This window comes from Cetorhinus maximus, chromosome 4 (assembly GCF_964194155.1).
Source record: "Cetorhinus maximus chromosome 4, sCetMax3.hap1.1, whole genome shotgun sequence".
Lineage (NCBI taxonomy): Eukaryota > Metazoa > Chordata > Chondrichthyes > Lamniformes > Cetorhinidae > Cetorhinus > Cetorhinus maximus.
Window position 1 is genome coordinate 147,556,126 of NC_135882.1, and position 17,665 is coordinate 147,573,790.

The 17,665-nt window shown below is 43.2% G+C and overlaps 1 protein-coding gene across 4 annotated transcripts in view; it reads right to left on the reverse strand.

Annotated features, from left to right (window-relative positions):
* fam135b (family with sequence similarity 135 member B) overlaps window positions 1-17,665 on the reverse strand; it is a 471,310-nt gene that overhangs the window by 120,648 nt on the left and 332,997 nt on the right. For all 4 annotated transcript variants that reach the window (XM_078540962.1, XM_078540963.1, XM_078540961.1 and 1 more), the window contains 3 exons: window positions 14,689-14,842; window positions 11,614-11,663; window positions 9,272-9,427 (listed from right to left, as the gene is read on the reverse strand). In XM_078540962.1, coding sequence (XP_078397088.1) covers window positions 9,272-9,427; window positions 11,614-11,663; window positions 14,689-14,842 — 360 coding nt within the window. The remainder of the gene's footprint in view (window positions 1-9,271; window positions 9,428-11,613; window positions 11,664-14,688; window positions 14,843-17,665) is intronic.

The following is a 17,665-nucleotide window of genomic DNA, read 5'->3' on the forward strand; positions in this document are numbered from 1 at the left end:
GGATATATTAACTGGTGTACTAGATATTAGAAATGTTCAGCAAAAATAATAACTAATTCTGCCAAACACCAAAAATGTTATTATTTCAATAGTTCCAGTGCCTAATGTGAAATCTGCACACAATAGTGTTAATTAAATAACTCCACCAATAGTTCCCAGATTATTGTGAAGATACATCCTAGCTGTGACTGCTGTTCAGATCCAGCCATCTTCGCCATTATTCATGCATCTTTGGTTCAGAGAAATAAGTTGGTTGGCACCTAATAAGCAAATTTGCGATACAAATTGGAAATGTGTCGGAAGCAGATCAGTGCTTAGAAGAGTTTAAAAAGGTAATATTTCAGGTGAGCCACTTCTTCATAACTGGCACAATTAATTAGGCTGGAGAAACTCCTTTTATAGGACTTGCAAGTGTAAATCAGGACAAGAAAGCTAAAGGGAAGAGCAATAGATTCTTCTGTTTCCAGGACAACTGCAGCGCAGGGTCAAGGAGAGACGTCTAGACCTCATTACAGAATTAACGCCCTACCTCTATCATTTCCTCCAGCTCTGAGATATCTGTATTTCTCATTTCCTGGCCTCTTCAGCATCTCCAATTTTAAGCACTCCACCACTTAGCGGTGATACCTTAAGACGCCAAGGCTTCCTCTCTAAACCTTCTCACATTTTTTTCCTCTTTCCACCTTTAGGATGCTACTTAACACCTATCTCCTAAAGCCAGCTTTTAACTGTCTGCCCTAATATCCCCTGGTGTACTGCTGATATTGTTCTTGCAAAGCTGGTTTTACTATGTTAAAGGTGCTATATAAATGTAAAGCTATTAGACTATGGGGCAAAAGCACAGACAAGCTGCATTCTGCCCTCACCTGGAGATGTTTCAGTTAGACAGTAATGACAACATGGGGCTGAATTTTCCCCACCGTCGTGGGGGTTGTGTGGGGGCGAGCGCAAACCAGATCGGCGCCCTCAATCGGGTCTGCGTCGCCATTTTACGTGGGCGGGGCCAATTAAGGCCCACCCAGCGTGACGCTCAACCAGAAGCACTGAGCGCTCCCTGTGTGGGCAGGGGCAATTCCCTGAGTCGGGGCCTGCGCTCTTTCGCGCATGCATGCGAAAGAACAGAAATCTCCCTGAGGCACTGAGCTGACTCAGAGAGATCAATTTAAGGAAAAAAAAACTTTTAAAACATGTCCCCTCATGAGTGTCACATGAGCTAGGGACATGTCAATGAATTTTTAAAATAATTTTTATTGAATTTTAAAACACTTCATGAAACCTCATCCCGCCCGCAGTGACCACGTCTGCATCAAGTGTTGGTTGCTGGAGGAACTCCGGCTCAGAATTGATGAGCTGGAATCCGAGCTCCGGACACTGCGGCACATCTGGGAGGGGGAGAGTTACCTGGACGCTTTGTATCAGGAGGCGGTCACACCCGGTAGATTAAGTACCTCAAGTCGGGTCAGTGGTCAGGGTCAGCAGGGTGTGACTGCAAGTGAGGCAGGTAGAGGGATCCTGTGTTCAGGAACAGAGGAGCCTCAGCCCTTGACCTTGTCCAACAGGTATGAGGTACTTGCTTTCTGTGTGGATGAGGAAGAGGGCTGTAGGGAGGATGAGCCAGCTGACCACGGCACCGTGGCACAGGAGGCCATTCAAGAGGGGGGAGCAAAAAGACACGTGGTAGTTGTAGGGGATTCTATAATTAGGGGAATTGATAGCTTCCTTTGTAAGCAGGATCGAGAGTCCCGCATGGTATGTTGCCTGCCCGGTGCCAGGGTGAGGGACATCTCTGTCCAGCTTGAAAGGATATTGGAGAGGGAGGGGGAGGATCCAGTTGTTGTGGTCCACGTCGGGGCAAATAACATAGGTAAGACTAGGAAAGAGGACCTGTTTGGGGATTATCAGGAACTAGGAACTAAATTAAAGAACAGGTCCTCAAGGGTTATATTCTCCGGATTACTACATTGTAATTACCGGATTGGCATAGGGACGCGAGAATAAGGGAAGTAAACACGTGGCTAAAGGAGTGGTGGGGAAAGAGGGGTTCCATTTCGTGGGGCACTGGCATCAGTATTGGAACAGGAGGGATCTGTACCGTTGGGACGGTCTCCACCTGAACCGATCTGGGACCAATGTTCTAGTGAAAAGGATAAATAGGGTGGTCAACAGGACTTTAAACTAGAAAGTGGGGGAGAGGGAAGGGTAAAACTCCAAGAAGTATGACTAATGGGAAACAAAGCATCAGGTTAGCTTGTGAGGGTTGGATTCAACTTCATGGAAAATTATGAAAAAACTGAAAAGAAAGGAGAGCCCAGGAGAGGCTATTAAAGTCTCCAGAACACAAAATAGGACAGGGTTTTTGGAAAGGGCTAGGAATCTAACTTCAAGCACATCAGATAAAGGGATGACAATGAGAAAGGGGACGGAAAATACAGGACTGAAGGTGTTGTATCTGAATGCACGCAGTATACGAAATAAGGTAAATGAGCTTGTGGCGCAGATTGAAATTGGCATGTATGATGTGGTTGGCATTACGGAGACATGGCTGCAAGGGGATCAGGACTGGGAGATAAATATCCAAGGATATACATCCTATCGAAAAGATAGGCAGGTTGGTAGAGGGGTGGGGTTGCTTTGTTAGTAAGAAATGAAATTAAATCGATAGCAAGAAACGACATAGGGTCAGATGATGTAGAATCTGTGTGGGTAGAGTTGAGGAACCGCAAAGGTGAAAAAAACCATAATGGGAGTTATGTACAGGCCTCCGAACAGTAGTCGGGATGTGGGGCACAAGATACACCAGGAGATAGAAAATGCATGTAAGAAAGGCAAGGTTACAGTGATCATGGGGGATTTCAATATGCAGGTAGATTGGGAAAATCAGGTTGGTAGTGGATCCCAAGAAAAGGAATTTGTAGAATGTCTACGAGATGGCTTTTTGGAGCAGCTTATGGTGGAGCCCACTAGGGAACAGGCAATTCTAGATTTAGTGATGTGTAATGAGGCAGATTTGATAAGGGAGCTTAAGGTGAAGGAACCCTTAGGAGGAAGTGACCATAATATGATAGAATTTACCCTGCAATTTGAGAGGAAAAAGCTGGAATCAGATGTAACGGTATTACAGTTGAATAAAGGCAACTACAGAGGCATGAGGGAGGAGCTGGCCAGAATTGACTGGGAGATGAGCCGAGCAGGAAAGACAGTGGAACAGCAATGGCAGGAGTTTCTAGGAGTAATTTGGGAGACACAGCAAAAATTCATCCCTAGGAAGAAGCATACTAAAAGGAGGACGAGGCAACCATGGCTGACAAGGGAAGTCAGGGATAGCATAAAAGCTAAAGAGAAAGCATACAATGCGGCGAAGAGCAGTGGGAAACTAGGGGATTGGGAAGCCTACAAAGACCAACAGAAGACAACTAAAAAAGAAATAAGGAGGGAGAAGATTAAATATGAGGGTAAACTAGCCAGTAATATAAAAGAAGATTGATAGAGTTTTTTTTAGATATATAAAGGGTAAGAGAGAGGCAAAAGTGGACATTGGGCTGCTAGAAAATGACGCTGGAGAAGTAGTAGTGGGGAACAAAGAAATGGCGGAGGAACTGAATAGGTACTTTGTGTCAGTCTTCACAGTGGAAGACACGAGTGACATCCCCAAAGTTCAAGAGAGTCGGGGGGCAGAGGTGAGTATGGTGGCCATTACCAAGGAGAAAGTGCTAGGAAAATTGAAAGGTCTGAAGATGGATAAATCACCTGGACCAGATGGATTACACCCCAGAGTTCTGAAGGAGATAGCTGAAGAGATAGTGGAGGCGTTAGTGGTGATCTTTCAGGAATTTCTCGAGTCAGGGAGGGTCCCAGAGGACTGGAAAATCGCTAATGTAACCCCCCTGTTTAAAAAGGGAGTGAGGCAAAAGGTGGGAAATTACAGGCCGATTAGCCTGACCTCGGTCGGTGGTAAGATTTTAGAGTCCATTATTAAGGACGAGATTTCAGAATACTTGGAAGTGCATGGTAAAATAGGGCAAAGTCAGCATGGTTTCATCAAGGGGAGGTCATGCCTGACAAATCTGTTAGAATTCTTTGAGGAGGTAACGAGTAGGTTAGACAAAGAAGCAAATGGATGTTATCTACTTGGACTTCCAGAAGGCCTTTGACAAGGTGCCGCACAGGAGGCTGCTCAGTAAGATAAGAACCCATGGTGTTAGAGGCAAGGTATTAGCATGGATAGAAGATTGGCTGTCTGGCAGGAGGCAGAGAGTGGGGATAAGGGGGTCCTTCTCAGGATGGCGGCCGGTGACTAGTGGAGTTCCACAGGGGTCAGTATTGGGACCACAACTTTTCACTTTATAAATTAATGATCTAGATGAAGGAACTGAGGGCATCCTGGCTAAGTTTGCAGATGATACAAAGATAGGTGGAGGGACAGGTAGTATTGAGGAGGCAGGGAGGCTGCAGAAGGATTTGGACAGGATAGGAGAATGGGCAAAGAAGTGGCAGATGGAATACAACGTGGAGAAGTGTGAGGTCATGCACTTTGGTAGGAAGAATAGAGGCATAGACTATTTTCTAAATGGGGAGAGAATTCAGAAACCTGGAGTGCAAAGGGACTTGGGAGTCCTAGTCCAGGATTCTCTTAAGGTTAACTTGCAGGTTGAGTCTGTAGTTAAGAAGGCAAATGCAATGTTGGCATTTATTTCGAGAGATCTAGAATATAAAAGCAGGGATGTGCTGCTGAGGCTTTATAAGGCTCTGGTCAGACCACATTTAGAATATTGTGAGCAATTTTGGGCCCCGTGTCTCAGGAAGGATGTGCTGGCCCTGGAGAGGTTCCAGAGGAGATTCATGAGAATGATCCCAGGAATGAAAGGCTTAACATATGAGGAACGTTTGAGGACTCTGGGTCTATACTCGATGGAGTTTAGAAGGATGAGGGGGGATCTGATTGAAACTTACAGAATACTGAAAGGCCTGGATAGAGTGGACGTGGGGAAGATCTTTCCATTAGTAGGAGACACTAGGACCCAAGGGCACAGCCTCAGAGTAAAGGGAAGACCTTTTAGAACAGAGATGAGGAGAAACTTCTCCAGCCAGAGAGTGGTGAATCTATGAAATTCATTGCCGCAGAAGGCTGTGGAGGCCAGGTCATTGAGTGTATTTAAGACCGAGATAGATAGGTTCTTGATTGATAAGGGGATCAAAGGTTACGAGGAGAAGGCGGAAAAATGGGATTGAGAAACTTATCAGCCAAGATTGAATGGTGGAGCAGACTCAATGGGCCAATTGGCCTAATTTCTGCTCCTATGTCTTATGGATGAGATTTCATGAAAAATGCGAAGGCTGTCCGGGCTCTTCGCCAGCCCACCAACCTTAAGATTGGATGGGCAGCTCACTTAACTGTTTTAATTAGTTTTTAACAGGCCTTAATAGGCCGTTGACCGCTCGGTGGGTGCGCAGCCGAGTCAGCTGCTCGCCCGCCGGACTGAAAACCTAAACCTAAATGTCCATAATTTTTAAAAAAAAACTTTAATAAAATTTTTTAAAACCTACATGAAATCTCATCCCGCCGGTGGATGAGGTTTGATGCTTTTTCTAATTCCCCCCAAGGGCTCCTGGCCAGCCCGCCAACCTTAAGGATGGACAAGCAGGTCCATTAATTACTTTAATGACTCTGTCAATGGCCTCAATTGGCCATTGACAGGTCGGCGGGCGCACAGCTGATTTTGCTGCACCCCCGCTTACCTGAAAATTTAAATGGGGGGCGGTGACTTCGGGAGTTCCGCCCGATGTCACCACGTGTCATTTTACGTGCTGGCGGATGGGCCCCGTCCCCCGCTCGTCGACGGGAAAATCCTGCCCTCAGTGTTTCCATTTCAGTTATAGACACAGTTGTGTCTTTGGGCCATTTGTCGGGGAGTGGGGTGGTTCTCATTATAGAGAGGGACATCACCCTGCTAACTTGCATAATATTTCATATCCTTTGCGAGTGATGTAACAATATTTGCAAAGAGACAATTTCATTCAAAACCAAACTGGATTACTGCATCATGAATGGCATTATCATATCACTTAGCTGGTAAATGCTTTAACCGTGCCCCATTTCAATTTTCAGGTAGGTAGGGGCGCAGCAAAATCAGCCGTGTGTCCGCCGACCTGTCAATGGCCAATTGAGGCCATTGACAGAGTCATTAAAGTAATTAATGGACCTGCCCGTCCAACCTTGAGGTTGGCGGGCAGGCCGGGATCCCTGTTGGGAATTAGAAAAAGCATGAAATCTCTACTGAGCTAATGTCAATGTCAGCCAGTATTAGAGAGTTCCCTTTAACAAAAGCAAATTTTATTGGGGTGTTTGGTTGAAGGATTATTTTCCAAAAAAGTTAAAGACTGGATTATAAAGGGTCAGTCAACAAGTAGGAATAAAGGTCCAAGTGTCCTCAGGTTCGCCTTCATTCTCCTTTCCAGTTGGATTACTAACAGTCCGTCAGTGACCTCTACAAGGTGATACTCCACTTAACAACTCGGCTTTCATTCCTGTATGTGGTGCATTTATTGCCCAATCCTGAAAGGGAATGTTCTGGTAACAATCACTTTCCAAATAATGTCCATGGGGTAGATTTTATGGGGGGACGGATTACCCGCCCCCCAACCTAAAATTTGATTGGTACCTTGCCAACATGGTATCAGGCTATCCTGAATAGGAGCTGCGCAGACCAGGAGAATCCCAGTGCTGATTCCCAGGTAAGAATTCTGCCATCCTGTCCACGGTGTGTCTCATGGCAGGAAGAAGCGGAGAATCTAGCAGCCTTAATTCGTGAGAGTGAGACTTCCATCCCTCAGGGATAGGAAGTCCCAGTCCAAAGAGCTGCCAGTCAATCTGATTGGCTGGCAGTTTTGTAGCCCCAGCAGGGCCAGAGGAAAGTAGTGGCCATTGCTGGGTCTACAACCAGTCCCCATAAAGAAGTGAAGACTTGGACTTCAGTTAAGCTCCTGGATTTTGGACGGGCAGTTCTGGGAGGCCCAGCATGGAAGTGGGAGGCAAGTGGGGGCTGGGTTAGAGAGGCCAGTGGGGAATAACAGAGGGAGTCTACCATTTAGTGGGGAGGTGGCCCCAATGGGCACAGGGGAAGCTACAAAGGTGGTACACACCCTTTCCTGCCCAACAGCATCCCACACTGTCAAAGCTGCTGGGCTGCCCGCATTGATTTTGCCTTCCCCTGCAGACTGAAAATTTGCGGCAGAAGTGGAATGAGGCTCTTAAATGGCTGGTAGTTGGCTATTTAAGGGCCTCAATAGATCTGAGGGTGGGTGGGCTGTTTGATGTCTTACCCAAGCCCTGTAATATGGGGGAAAAGGTCAGGGGTGGGTGGGAAGAAGGCAGGCTGACCATCCGCTTTATTTTATGATTCAAGTACTACAACCGGGGAGGGCGGGGTTGGGGGTTGCTGTTAAATTCACCCCCATGTTTCCATTTCTTATGGTAGTGGGTTACTCTAATTAGGGTCTGGTTTTCAGGGTTATTGCTACATTTTATAGGTCTTTGACAAACGGAATAAATGGTTCTTGCCACTACACTAACAGTATGTTTCCCAATTTCTTTCTTCTTTATTTGCAGTCAACTGTTCCCTTCCCATTTTCATCCCTTGTGGACCATGACTGCTCACTGGGCTAAGGCTCCATGAACGCCATATCACCTCTGACAATTTATCCAATGGGCATATGTGTGTTGGCAAACTATTCAACTGTGGTGAACATCACAGCAGATCCTATCAAACATGAAACACACATGCAAATTGCCAAGAGAGGTATTTGGCTAGCATTTTGGTTCTAATTTCCCCTCTCGATCCAAGAACAACTAATGTAATTGTAGCTAGGTAGTACCCTTATTTCTGACTAGACATTTGACTCGGTCAATTTAAATACTGCCCAGACCTGCTGATGTATTGGGGGAGCCTATATTTTCCATTCTAAAGTTTTACCTTTCAGAATTATGGTAACGCCTCTTAAACAGCCAGCTTTCATTAGGACAAATATTTGCGCAGCCATCAGTTAGCAGATTTTTTAATGTAACTTCACTACAGTAGCACTGAAGATTCCCGCTTTTCAAGATGGCATTAGATTATTTTTAGAAAGCAAAGTGATCACAGGTTATGGAATAAGGGAAAACCATGCTAGAAAATCACTGAAGGGTTTGAAGAGCTCAATGAGATTTTCTGATCACCCAAGGGAATCAGAGCAAATTTTGACAGGTGAATCCAGAATGGGCTACAGATCCCTGTTTTTTTTTAACCCAGGGAGCTGTGGAATGGGAGTGATCTACCGTGGGCCTGAAAATCTTTTATTGCCCTGAATGCACACAAACGCATGCAAAAATCTCACGAGCCAGGATATTGAGGTTGGCGAGCAGGAGAGCCCGCTCGCCGATGCGTAAAATGATGCGGGATGACATCAGGCGGAACTCCCAACCTCACTCCGCGTCATTTCAATTTTCAGGTCAACGAGGGCGCAGCCGAATTAGCTGTGTGCCCGCCAACCTGTCAACGGCCTGTTGAGGCCATTTAACAACTAATTCAAGTAATTAATGGACCTGCCCGTCCAACCTTAAGGTTGGCGGGCAGGCCAGGAGCCCTGGCGGGCTTCAGAAAAAGCATGAAACCTCATCCACGGGCGGGATGAGGTTTCATGAAGATTTTTAAAAATTTAATAAAAGTTTGATTTAAAGTGACGGCCATGTCCCAACTCATGTGACAGTGTCACATGAGGGAACATGTCAGGGACATTTTATTTTTGTAGTGACCATTTTTAAATTTGGCGCCGATCTCCTTGAGGCAGCACTTAGCCTCAGGGAGATGAGTGCGCTCTTTTGCATGCATGCACGAAAGAGCGCACTCTCGGCTGAGGGAATCCTCTCCCCCAACCGCCCGCATAAGGAGCGCATAGCGCTTCCTGGCGGACGTCACGCTGGGCGGACCTTAATTGGCCCACCCACGTAAAATGGCAGTATGCACCCCTGATCAGGGGCGCCGATCGGAGGCGCGCCTGCACGCACCTGGTCCTGCACTTCCCCTCCACCACAGTGGGGGGGTGGAATTCTTCCCACGGTTTCAATCTAAGCTTGACAAGACTTCTCTTTCAGATTCTTCAGCTATTTTTTCAATAAAGTATTGTATTTTTAATTTTTCATTATTAACAATCCCCATATTGGAAGCTTACAATCTGAATCACAGTATGGTAACATTTAGGTGGGATAAAACAAAATGTGTTACGTTTATTACATTACCCTCAGACTATGATGGTCTTGGCTCAGGAAGGCTGTAACATCTGGCTGCAGTGTCATGCTGTCTAGGAACTGGCTCCACAGTGCTGCAAGACAGGAGCAGAGCTGGGCCAGGTCCCTGCTGATCTGTTCTGCCACTTTGTCTGGGCTGTTGAACATCTGCAAGAAGATCATAAATACTTTACAACTAAACAATCCATCTGCAACCTACCGTCATACTACATACACTGACAGTGTTACTAACATGTGGTGATATATATCGAAGAGGAAGAGAAAGGAAAGGATGTGTCTATTAAATTATACAACTTTAAAAGGAATAAAAATGCAGAAAAACTCATCTTTAAATGTAGCATGAGAGGTCGCTGGAGCTGCTAAAGCATATTGTCTTGCTCAGAGGGAAAAATTTTATTAACAGAACCTGTTATGGTAAAATATATAATTTTTGTGTTTTGTTTTGTTTAAAATCTTACTAGGGACATTAGAAATTTCAATTATTGTGGACAAAGAGTGAGGAATTAATTTTTCTCAAAAAACATCCTGCGATTCAATTGCAATAATTTTTAAATTTCCTTTTTATTAGTCGGTTGTCCCGACTGGGCATTCAGGATTGGCTGCTTTTCTAAATGTTTAGCAGCTTTTCATTTACTTCTTCTGTTGCTCTTGATTCATACGTTCCCTACATTATCAGTTCAGATTTGCCACTTTTGCCTTGAATTAATGGCATGGAATGTAATAACATGCAATATATCAAAAATAAAATGTAAAGTAGACGCAAGACTTCATTGGTACCTGCAGCATCTTTTACTCCTGTGGGTGTCACACTCTGTGACATACAACCGTTGCACAATTATAGTGAGAATATTTTACTCTGAGATTGCTTAAAATGGTCAACATGTCCCTACAAATCATTCAAAATGTTCTCTGTCATTTTTTCCTGTGCAATACATTTTTGTCTGTTTCTAAATTATTATATTCTTTGATTCTAGCATCGGAACTTTGGTGAAGAGTTGCTATTGCATCCTCTACTATCGGGATCCAGAAATGGTTGGGCGCTGGATCTAGTAAGGCAAGGTGCTTCTCTCCTTTGTATTATAGCATGTCAGCAGTGGCGGTAGGAACATGCACGCGCAGCCAACAGCACACAATCACACTATGAAACAATGGTCAATAAACACTTCATCAGTCTCCTGAGACCTTTTGCCTTAACTTTTAAAAGACGATGTTAGCCATCCAAACAAGATTGAAAAAAATACTTACCAATATAAACCAACAGAAAATCTGCTGATAAAAATCTGCTGATAGAAAATAAATAAAGAGTACAGAATTCCTGAGGCACTGTCCTCAAGGGACAGATTGCATCTAGCCAAAGGGGCAGAGATTGGGTGATCTTGGAAATTCTCTGGAAACCTAAGGTCCAAAGACTGCAGTTTGAAAATCGATGAGGTAAAAATATCTTTGGAGGAACTCACAAAACAGATAACAGATCAAAACAGGATCAAAAGGAGACCAAACCCATTAATAGTGTTCGAATAAATGCACTCAGGTTTGTATGGCGGAGAGGACATATCTCTGGAGTAGTCACCTCTCTTATCACCTCCTTTCAATATTAGAAAGCCTCTTTTCAGCTTTTACTTATAACTCAATCCTCTGAGTCCAGTCTTTTCTTATCATATGCTCCAAATTTTGAATATCTCCGTTGTGATTAAGTGACCAAAACTGGGTAAAGTGTTCACGCTGTGTGGTCTGATAATGGCACTGCGTGATTTTAAACAGGCTTCTTCTGACTTATATTCCGCTGTTTCTCAATCTCAGTATTTCAATAGCTTTTCAGATTGCTGAACATGTCGAGGGCTAAGTCTACTAAAACTCTGACATCTCTTTCCTTTTAACCCTTAGATAATTTAACACTGATCACTAGGATTTATAATCAGCCATATATTTACACTTAACCATGTTGAACTTTTTTTTAAACTCATTTTCTTGTAAATTATTATGCTGGGAGTCTGGGCAGCTTCACTTCATTGGAAGAATGTCTATAGTCACAAAAAATTATGTTATCCCAAGGTTACCATTTTTTAACCTCGGATAGAAAGTACTTGCCCCTTTCTACCTGTCAGTGACTTATTTTATTTGTTCCCAGCTTACATCTTCAATCTTGACCCTGTTAGATTTAAGTCACAGTGAGGATTGAAATTTAACTTTGGTAGAAATGCTACATGGGCAGCAGTGGACGGCTGATCTACTACTGCCCTTTTTACCTAATTGCCGAATTTCAAATCCACTCCCGCAGTGCTTCTCCCAAAGATGAAGCAGGTATTTTTAAAATAAGTTACAAAACCCCTCACCTGTAAGTTAATGCGGAGCTGGGACAGTGTTTCTTCGATGGGGCAGTCCTCTGGCAGCGATAAAAATATAGAGTCTTTAAGAATTCTATCCTTCAAGGACAAAAGAGCTATAATACAATGTGTGATAATGTAAAACACATAAAGCTAGAAATAGAATCAGAATCACAAAGAGCGCAAAAGGAGGCAATTTGGTCCATCATGCGTGTTTCCTGCAGTCTCCCCTTTGCACCTTTATCTTCTTCAGCTTCAAACAACATGCCTATCAGTATCTGAGAGAGCAAAGTCAGGTTGATGTTTTTGGCACAGGCCTTTTGTCAGAAGCGTTCTAAGGAAGGTTCCATACCCATATATTTTGAATATAGATACTGACAAATTTGCTGTGCATTATCTTCATTGTCTGTCATTATTTCAGTTTCCCAATCTTTGTAGCTATATTGGTGATCGTATTATCTTCAAGAGCATTTCTCATGAAGGTGACAATATTGGGTAAATTTTGCAGTGATAGGAGTCTGAAACTTCTATCTCTCTTCACAGTGATGCCATAGTTCATATTTAAAATCCTTTCTAACTCGCAACATTTGAATGTCAACTTGCCTGGAGGAACAGATTATGTAATGAAGAGCTGTAGGATATAATTTATATCTAGTTCTAGCCGTAATTCAAATGTAATGATGTCAATTGCAAGTTAACAGGTTAGCACACTCACTGGATATAAATTAAACCCCATGTCTCCTTTTCGTGCATATCTGAACAAAGAACACGTTCCTTATAGTACTCTAACAGTGAATTCAAATAATGACATTTCATTTATAACACATTTCACCTGGCCTCTGAAAACGCCCACACCATCTCTGGAGTTATATGCAGGTTTTCTCCCCCAAAGGACATCAATAAACCAGTTGGATTTTTCCAACAGTCTGATAGCTTTATGGTCGCTTTTATTGAAATTAGTTCTATTATTTTCAGGTTTTAAAAGATTAAATACAAATTCTCAAACTATCATAGTGGGATCTGGACAGGTTTTGTGTCCCCAAAATTTGGGAGTGGGTTCGGCAAATTGAGGCTGCATGATTGACAATTTGAATTTCACCCACAAAAAGAACCCCACACAAACTTCCCATAGGCAGGAAGAGATTTGGGTTAGGTTTGGGCTGCGAGCTCACATGCATGGCCTATGATGTCAGTCACCATGACAGACCTATGGGAAATGTGTATTTCGTGTCCCACAGTATTTTCACTGGGTCAGGCAGGAGTTGGGAACATTCTAACAGTAAATGTTAAATGTTTTGATAACTTCAAATGTCATCATTAGGTGCTACCTTATAAGTTAGATATATTTTTACTTCAATGTTTGTTCATAGGGCTCATTCCTGCCAAGGTAAGTTGACCATTACATTGAGCAGCATTGTGTAAGTGTTGAGATACGTGAGAGTACTTTTCCCATTGAAAAAAAAGTGCTATTTCTTTGTAGTGATTTTAAGTGATTTAAATGTCCATAGTGCTTTATTGTGGGGAGGCGATGGCATAGTGGTATTGTTGCTGGACTAGTAACCCAGAGACCCAGCATAATACTCTCGGGGCTTGGGTTTGAATCCTACCATGGCAGATGGTGGAATTTGAATTCAATAAAAATCTGGAATTAAAAGTCTAATGATGTCGATTGTTGTAAAAACCCATCTGGTTCACTAATGTCCTTTAGGGAAGGAAACCTAATGTCCTTACCTGGTCTGGCCTACATGTGACTCTAGACCCCACATCCTCTGAAAATGAGGGCAACTATGGATGGGCAATAAATGCTGGTTTAGCACACCCAATGAATAAAAAAAACTGAAACAAAAATAAAAATAGTTGGAAAAACTCAGCAGGTCTGACAGCATCTGCGGAGAGGAACACAGTTAACGTTTTGAGTCCGTATGACTCTTCATCAGAACTGAAGAACAGTCATACGAACTCGAAACGTTAACTGTATTCCTCTCCGCAGATGCTATCAGACCTGCTGAGATTTTCCAGCTATTTTTATTTTTGTTTCAGATTTCCAGCATCCGCATTATTTTGCTTTTATCTTAATAAAAAAAAACTGGTCTGCTGAAACAAAAATAGCCGCCTATTTGAATGACAGGCTATCTGGTGAAGCTTAGAAAAAAAACCAAACATTTGTTTCTTTTAGTGTCAATAAGCTCCATTGTCTGGAGCAGTGATGGCTTGTTTTGACAAATGAGCCCATTATGAATGCTTGTCTGAGTTTCAAAGGCTCTTGAAGCACTTAGCAGGTTGTTGTATACACAGTTCTATTGAATGTTTTAAGAAGTTATTAAAGGATTATCTGTCTTTGATGTGGTTTTTGAATATATTTTTCTTTTCTTTTATAACTCCAAGGCCACTTGAGGGTGTTTAATTTTTTTTCAGTGGTTTTGGGGTTTTTTTCTCTCTGTGCAGCATGAATGGTGGTCAGATTGGTGACAGCTCTATTTTATTGTTAGAGGCTTAATGTTTTTCATGTCCATTTGAAGAATTTACCATTGCTATTACATGGATGCTGAGTTCTATCCATAGTAGATACTGGGTGAGTGGCTATGGAGAATATGTGGGGTATATTGGGGGGGGTGGGGGGGGGCAGGTGGGAGGGGACATGGAGGAGACATGGAGGTGGGTGAGGGTGAGGGAACATAAGAACGATGTGAAGGGCTAGGCTGACGTCCCCAAGAGCCAAAGCAGATATTCTAACTAGCCCACCTCAGCACCCGGAATGTGGCAATGCTGCCCCCTAGCCAGTTTAGATAGGTGGAAGATCCAAATCTTGCCCATCCATGTCTCCAAAAGGTGAAAACATGGCGGGCTTGGGAAGAGGTGACACATTCGGTTGGCAAAGTCAGGAAGTGTCCCAACTCGCGTTTCCCAAACTCAAGATGAAAATGCAGCCCATATCCTCTCAGTCCAGTAACACAGCCACTACGCTACCTACCCACATAGTATGGTATAGCTGGTACCTGTGAAACTGTAGCTCAGCATGAGTCTTCACCTTCAGAAAAAGGAGCCAACAGTGAATATACTTTTTTAAACAGCTACACCTCTTACCCATTTGAATCTGATGCAGTTCAGGGATCTGTTTCATAATTGCAGCGAAGTAGCAAAGAAGTCCTTTATAGGCAGAGAGTAATGTTCGGCAGAGGCTTTCATGCCATCGGTACGCATGCTGCATGCAACCCTCAGAGGTGACGTTAGTGTTCCCCTAAAAGAAAGAATAAACAGACTGATATGGGAACATTGAATTTCATGGTTAAAATTCTTTTAATCAAAAATAGGATTACCATAACCATGCCAACTTTCCTACATTTGTCTTTTTTTTTGCAAAAATATACTTTTTTCATAAAATATCTAAAAGAACTTTACAAAAAAATTCAAAATGGTCATCACAGAAAGTGCAATGATATTCAAATTTTCTACATAGATCATGTTGCACTCTGAAGTGCTTCAATACAATTGTGATAAGAACATAAGAACTAGGAGCAGGGGTAGGCAATTCAGCCCCTCAAGCCTGCCCCGCCATTCATTACGATCATGGCTGATCTCATTTCGGCCTAAACTCCAATTTCCCGCCCTCTCCCCATAACCTTTCAACCCATTAATAATTAAAAATCTATCTCCTCCTTAAATTTATTCAGCATCCACTGCACTCTGAGGTAGTGAATTCAACAGGTTACCTGTGATACTTGTGATATTTACTGTGTACATTCAATGTGAGTCATACAGCTGGAGGTTTTTCATACAATATATAACCCCTCAGTGCACTATGGCTGGAAGGCCTTAGACAGCGACCTTTCCCCACTGTGCCTCTGCGGCGGCTGCCCCAAGCTTTAGTGCATCCTTCAGCATGTAATCCTGGGCTTTGGAATGTGCCAGACTGCAACACTGGGTTGAAGTCAACTCTTTGCACTGGAAGGCCAACAAGTTTAACAGGTTTCGGGCAGACCAAAGAGCATTTTGCACCAAGCTGATGATCCTCCAGCTGCAGTTGATGTTTGTCTCAGTGTGCATCCCTGGGAACAGCCTGTAGAGCACAGAATCCTGCATCACAGAGCTGCTCAGGGTGAAGCTCGACAAAAAACCACTGCATCTCTTTCCAGGCCTTCTTTGCAAAGGCACATTCCACAAGGAGGTGGACAACGGTCTCTTCCCCACCACAGCTGCCTCGAGGGCAACGTGCGGAGAGGGTAGGGCTCCGGGTATGTAGAAAGGAACTGACAGGGAGGGCCTTTCTCACCACCAGCTAAGCTATGCCTTGGCACTTGTTTGAAAGTTCTGGCGATGAGGCATTCTGTCACATTACTTCAAAAGTCTGCTCAGGGAACCATCCGACAGGATCCACCCTCTCCTTTTCCTGCAGGGCCTCTAGGGCATTATGTGCCTACCACTGCCTGTTGGACTTGTGGTTAAAGGTGTGCTGTGCATAAATTTTTCCATGAGGGATAGGTGGTACGGCACGGTCCAACTACTTGGAGCAGTCCATGGCAACATGACCAGACCCATCCTTCGCAACACCGGGGACAGGTAGAACCTCAGCACATAGTGACACTTGGGTGTTTACGTACCAAGGGTCTACGCACAACTTGATGCAGCCAAACATAAACATATATGGGAACAATTAAACAATTCTGAGGTTTTCCCAAGCAAGAATCAAAGTCACAACACCTTACTTTCAAACTGTAATGTCTAACTGATGATACCAACGTCACCTCAAGGCTGCAACTCTGTTACAACTTTGTTCCTTTTTTTTAGTATTGTCAGTGTTTGTCTGAAATTTTCCTCTTTTGTTCCTCCTACACTCCAAATATGGTGTATTTTGCATATTGCCTTCCCCCAGCAATGTGTTGAAATCAAAATGTAGGCTACTGTACCTCATTCTTTCCCAGGATTTCAAAACTGTGAAACTCTTCATCTCCCTAAGTTTTCCCCACCTTTTAATGGCTACATGAGACAAATCTTGTCATTGTCTATTCACTACTTTTCTCTGATTCCTTTCAGCCTTGCTGGTTAAAGACTTGGGCCTTTGATCTAGGTTTCTCAATTAAGAATAAAACAGATCCACGTGTAGGCAAAGGTGAAATATGTGGGTTGTATTTGACCAGTTTTGAGATCATAACTGAAACTACAGTAGAAAACTACGTATTTCCTGTATTCTCTGATACCATTATTGAGGTGAAGTGCTGCAACTATGGAAAATTACAACTCTCAAATTAAGCAGATAATCTTTGTTAAACACTGCTCAAAGGCAAATGAAGCACATAGTAAATCACTTTTCTCAATCTGATGAAAAAGATTTCAGTTTTGAAAAAAAATCACGGGTTAATGGAACAGGTAAATTTGCAAACCGCTGAGCACATAAGACAATCAAAAAAGAACACCTCTGCTCACTAATGCTCAGCACCACAAAGCGGGAACAGCACAGGTTAAAGCCAGTCCAAGTTATCTATTCTAGTCATGTCAAACAGCAAGACACCAAATGGAAACCACTGAATTCCCTCCGTCTCCCCTGATTGTGTGGATAATGGGTGAGGAAAGAATCAGGCTGGGCTTTAACGTTCTCCACACTGAATAATCTGTTGCCTATCTAGGCTTACACTTTAAGGATAAAAATGTGGGGAAGATACCAAGGTTCCCAGCATCAGGGGAACCTAATCTAGCTTCAGGGGAACCTAACTCAACATGAAGAGAGGGTGGCATGTAAAGGCGAGAAAGCTGTAGAGAGAAATATATACTTTAAAAAAAAATCGACGTATTTAAATTCACGTTAATGGCAGAACAATTTTCTGCAGTACACCTCCATTAAGGTTAATAAGGTTCCCGGATAGGGAATGTATATTGATGTTGAGCAGATGACACTCTCTCCAATTTGTGATGGTGGGCCTTTTCATTAATGCAATTTTCATATCTTGACAGCCACCCAGAAAACCATAACTGTATACTCTCAGGCTGCTCTATTCACTAGCAATGCAAACTAATTCTAATAATCAGAGCTAACAGATGTGGCACACTGTTGTAAAACATCTCAGTG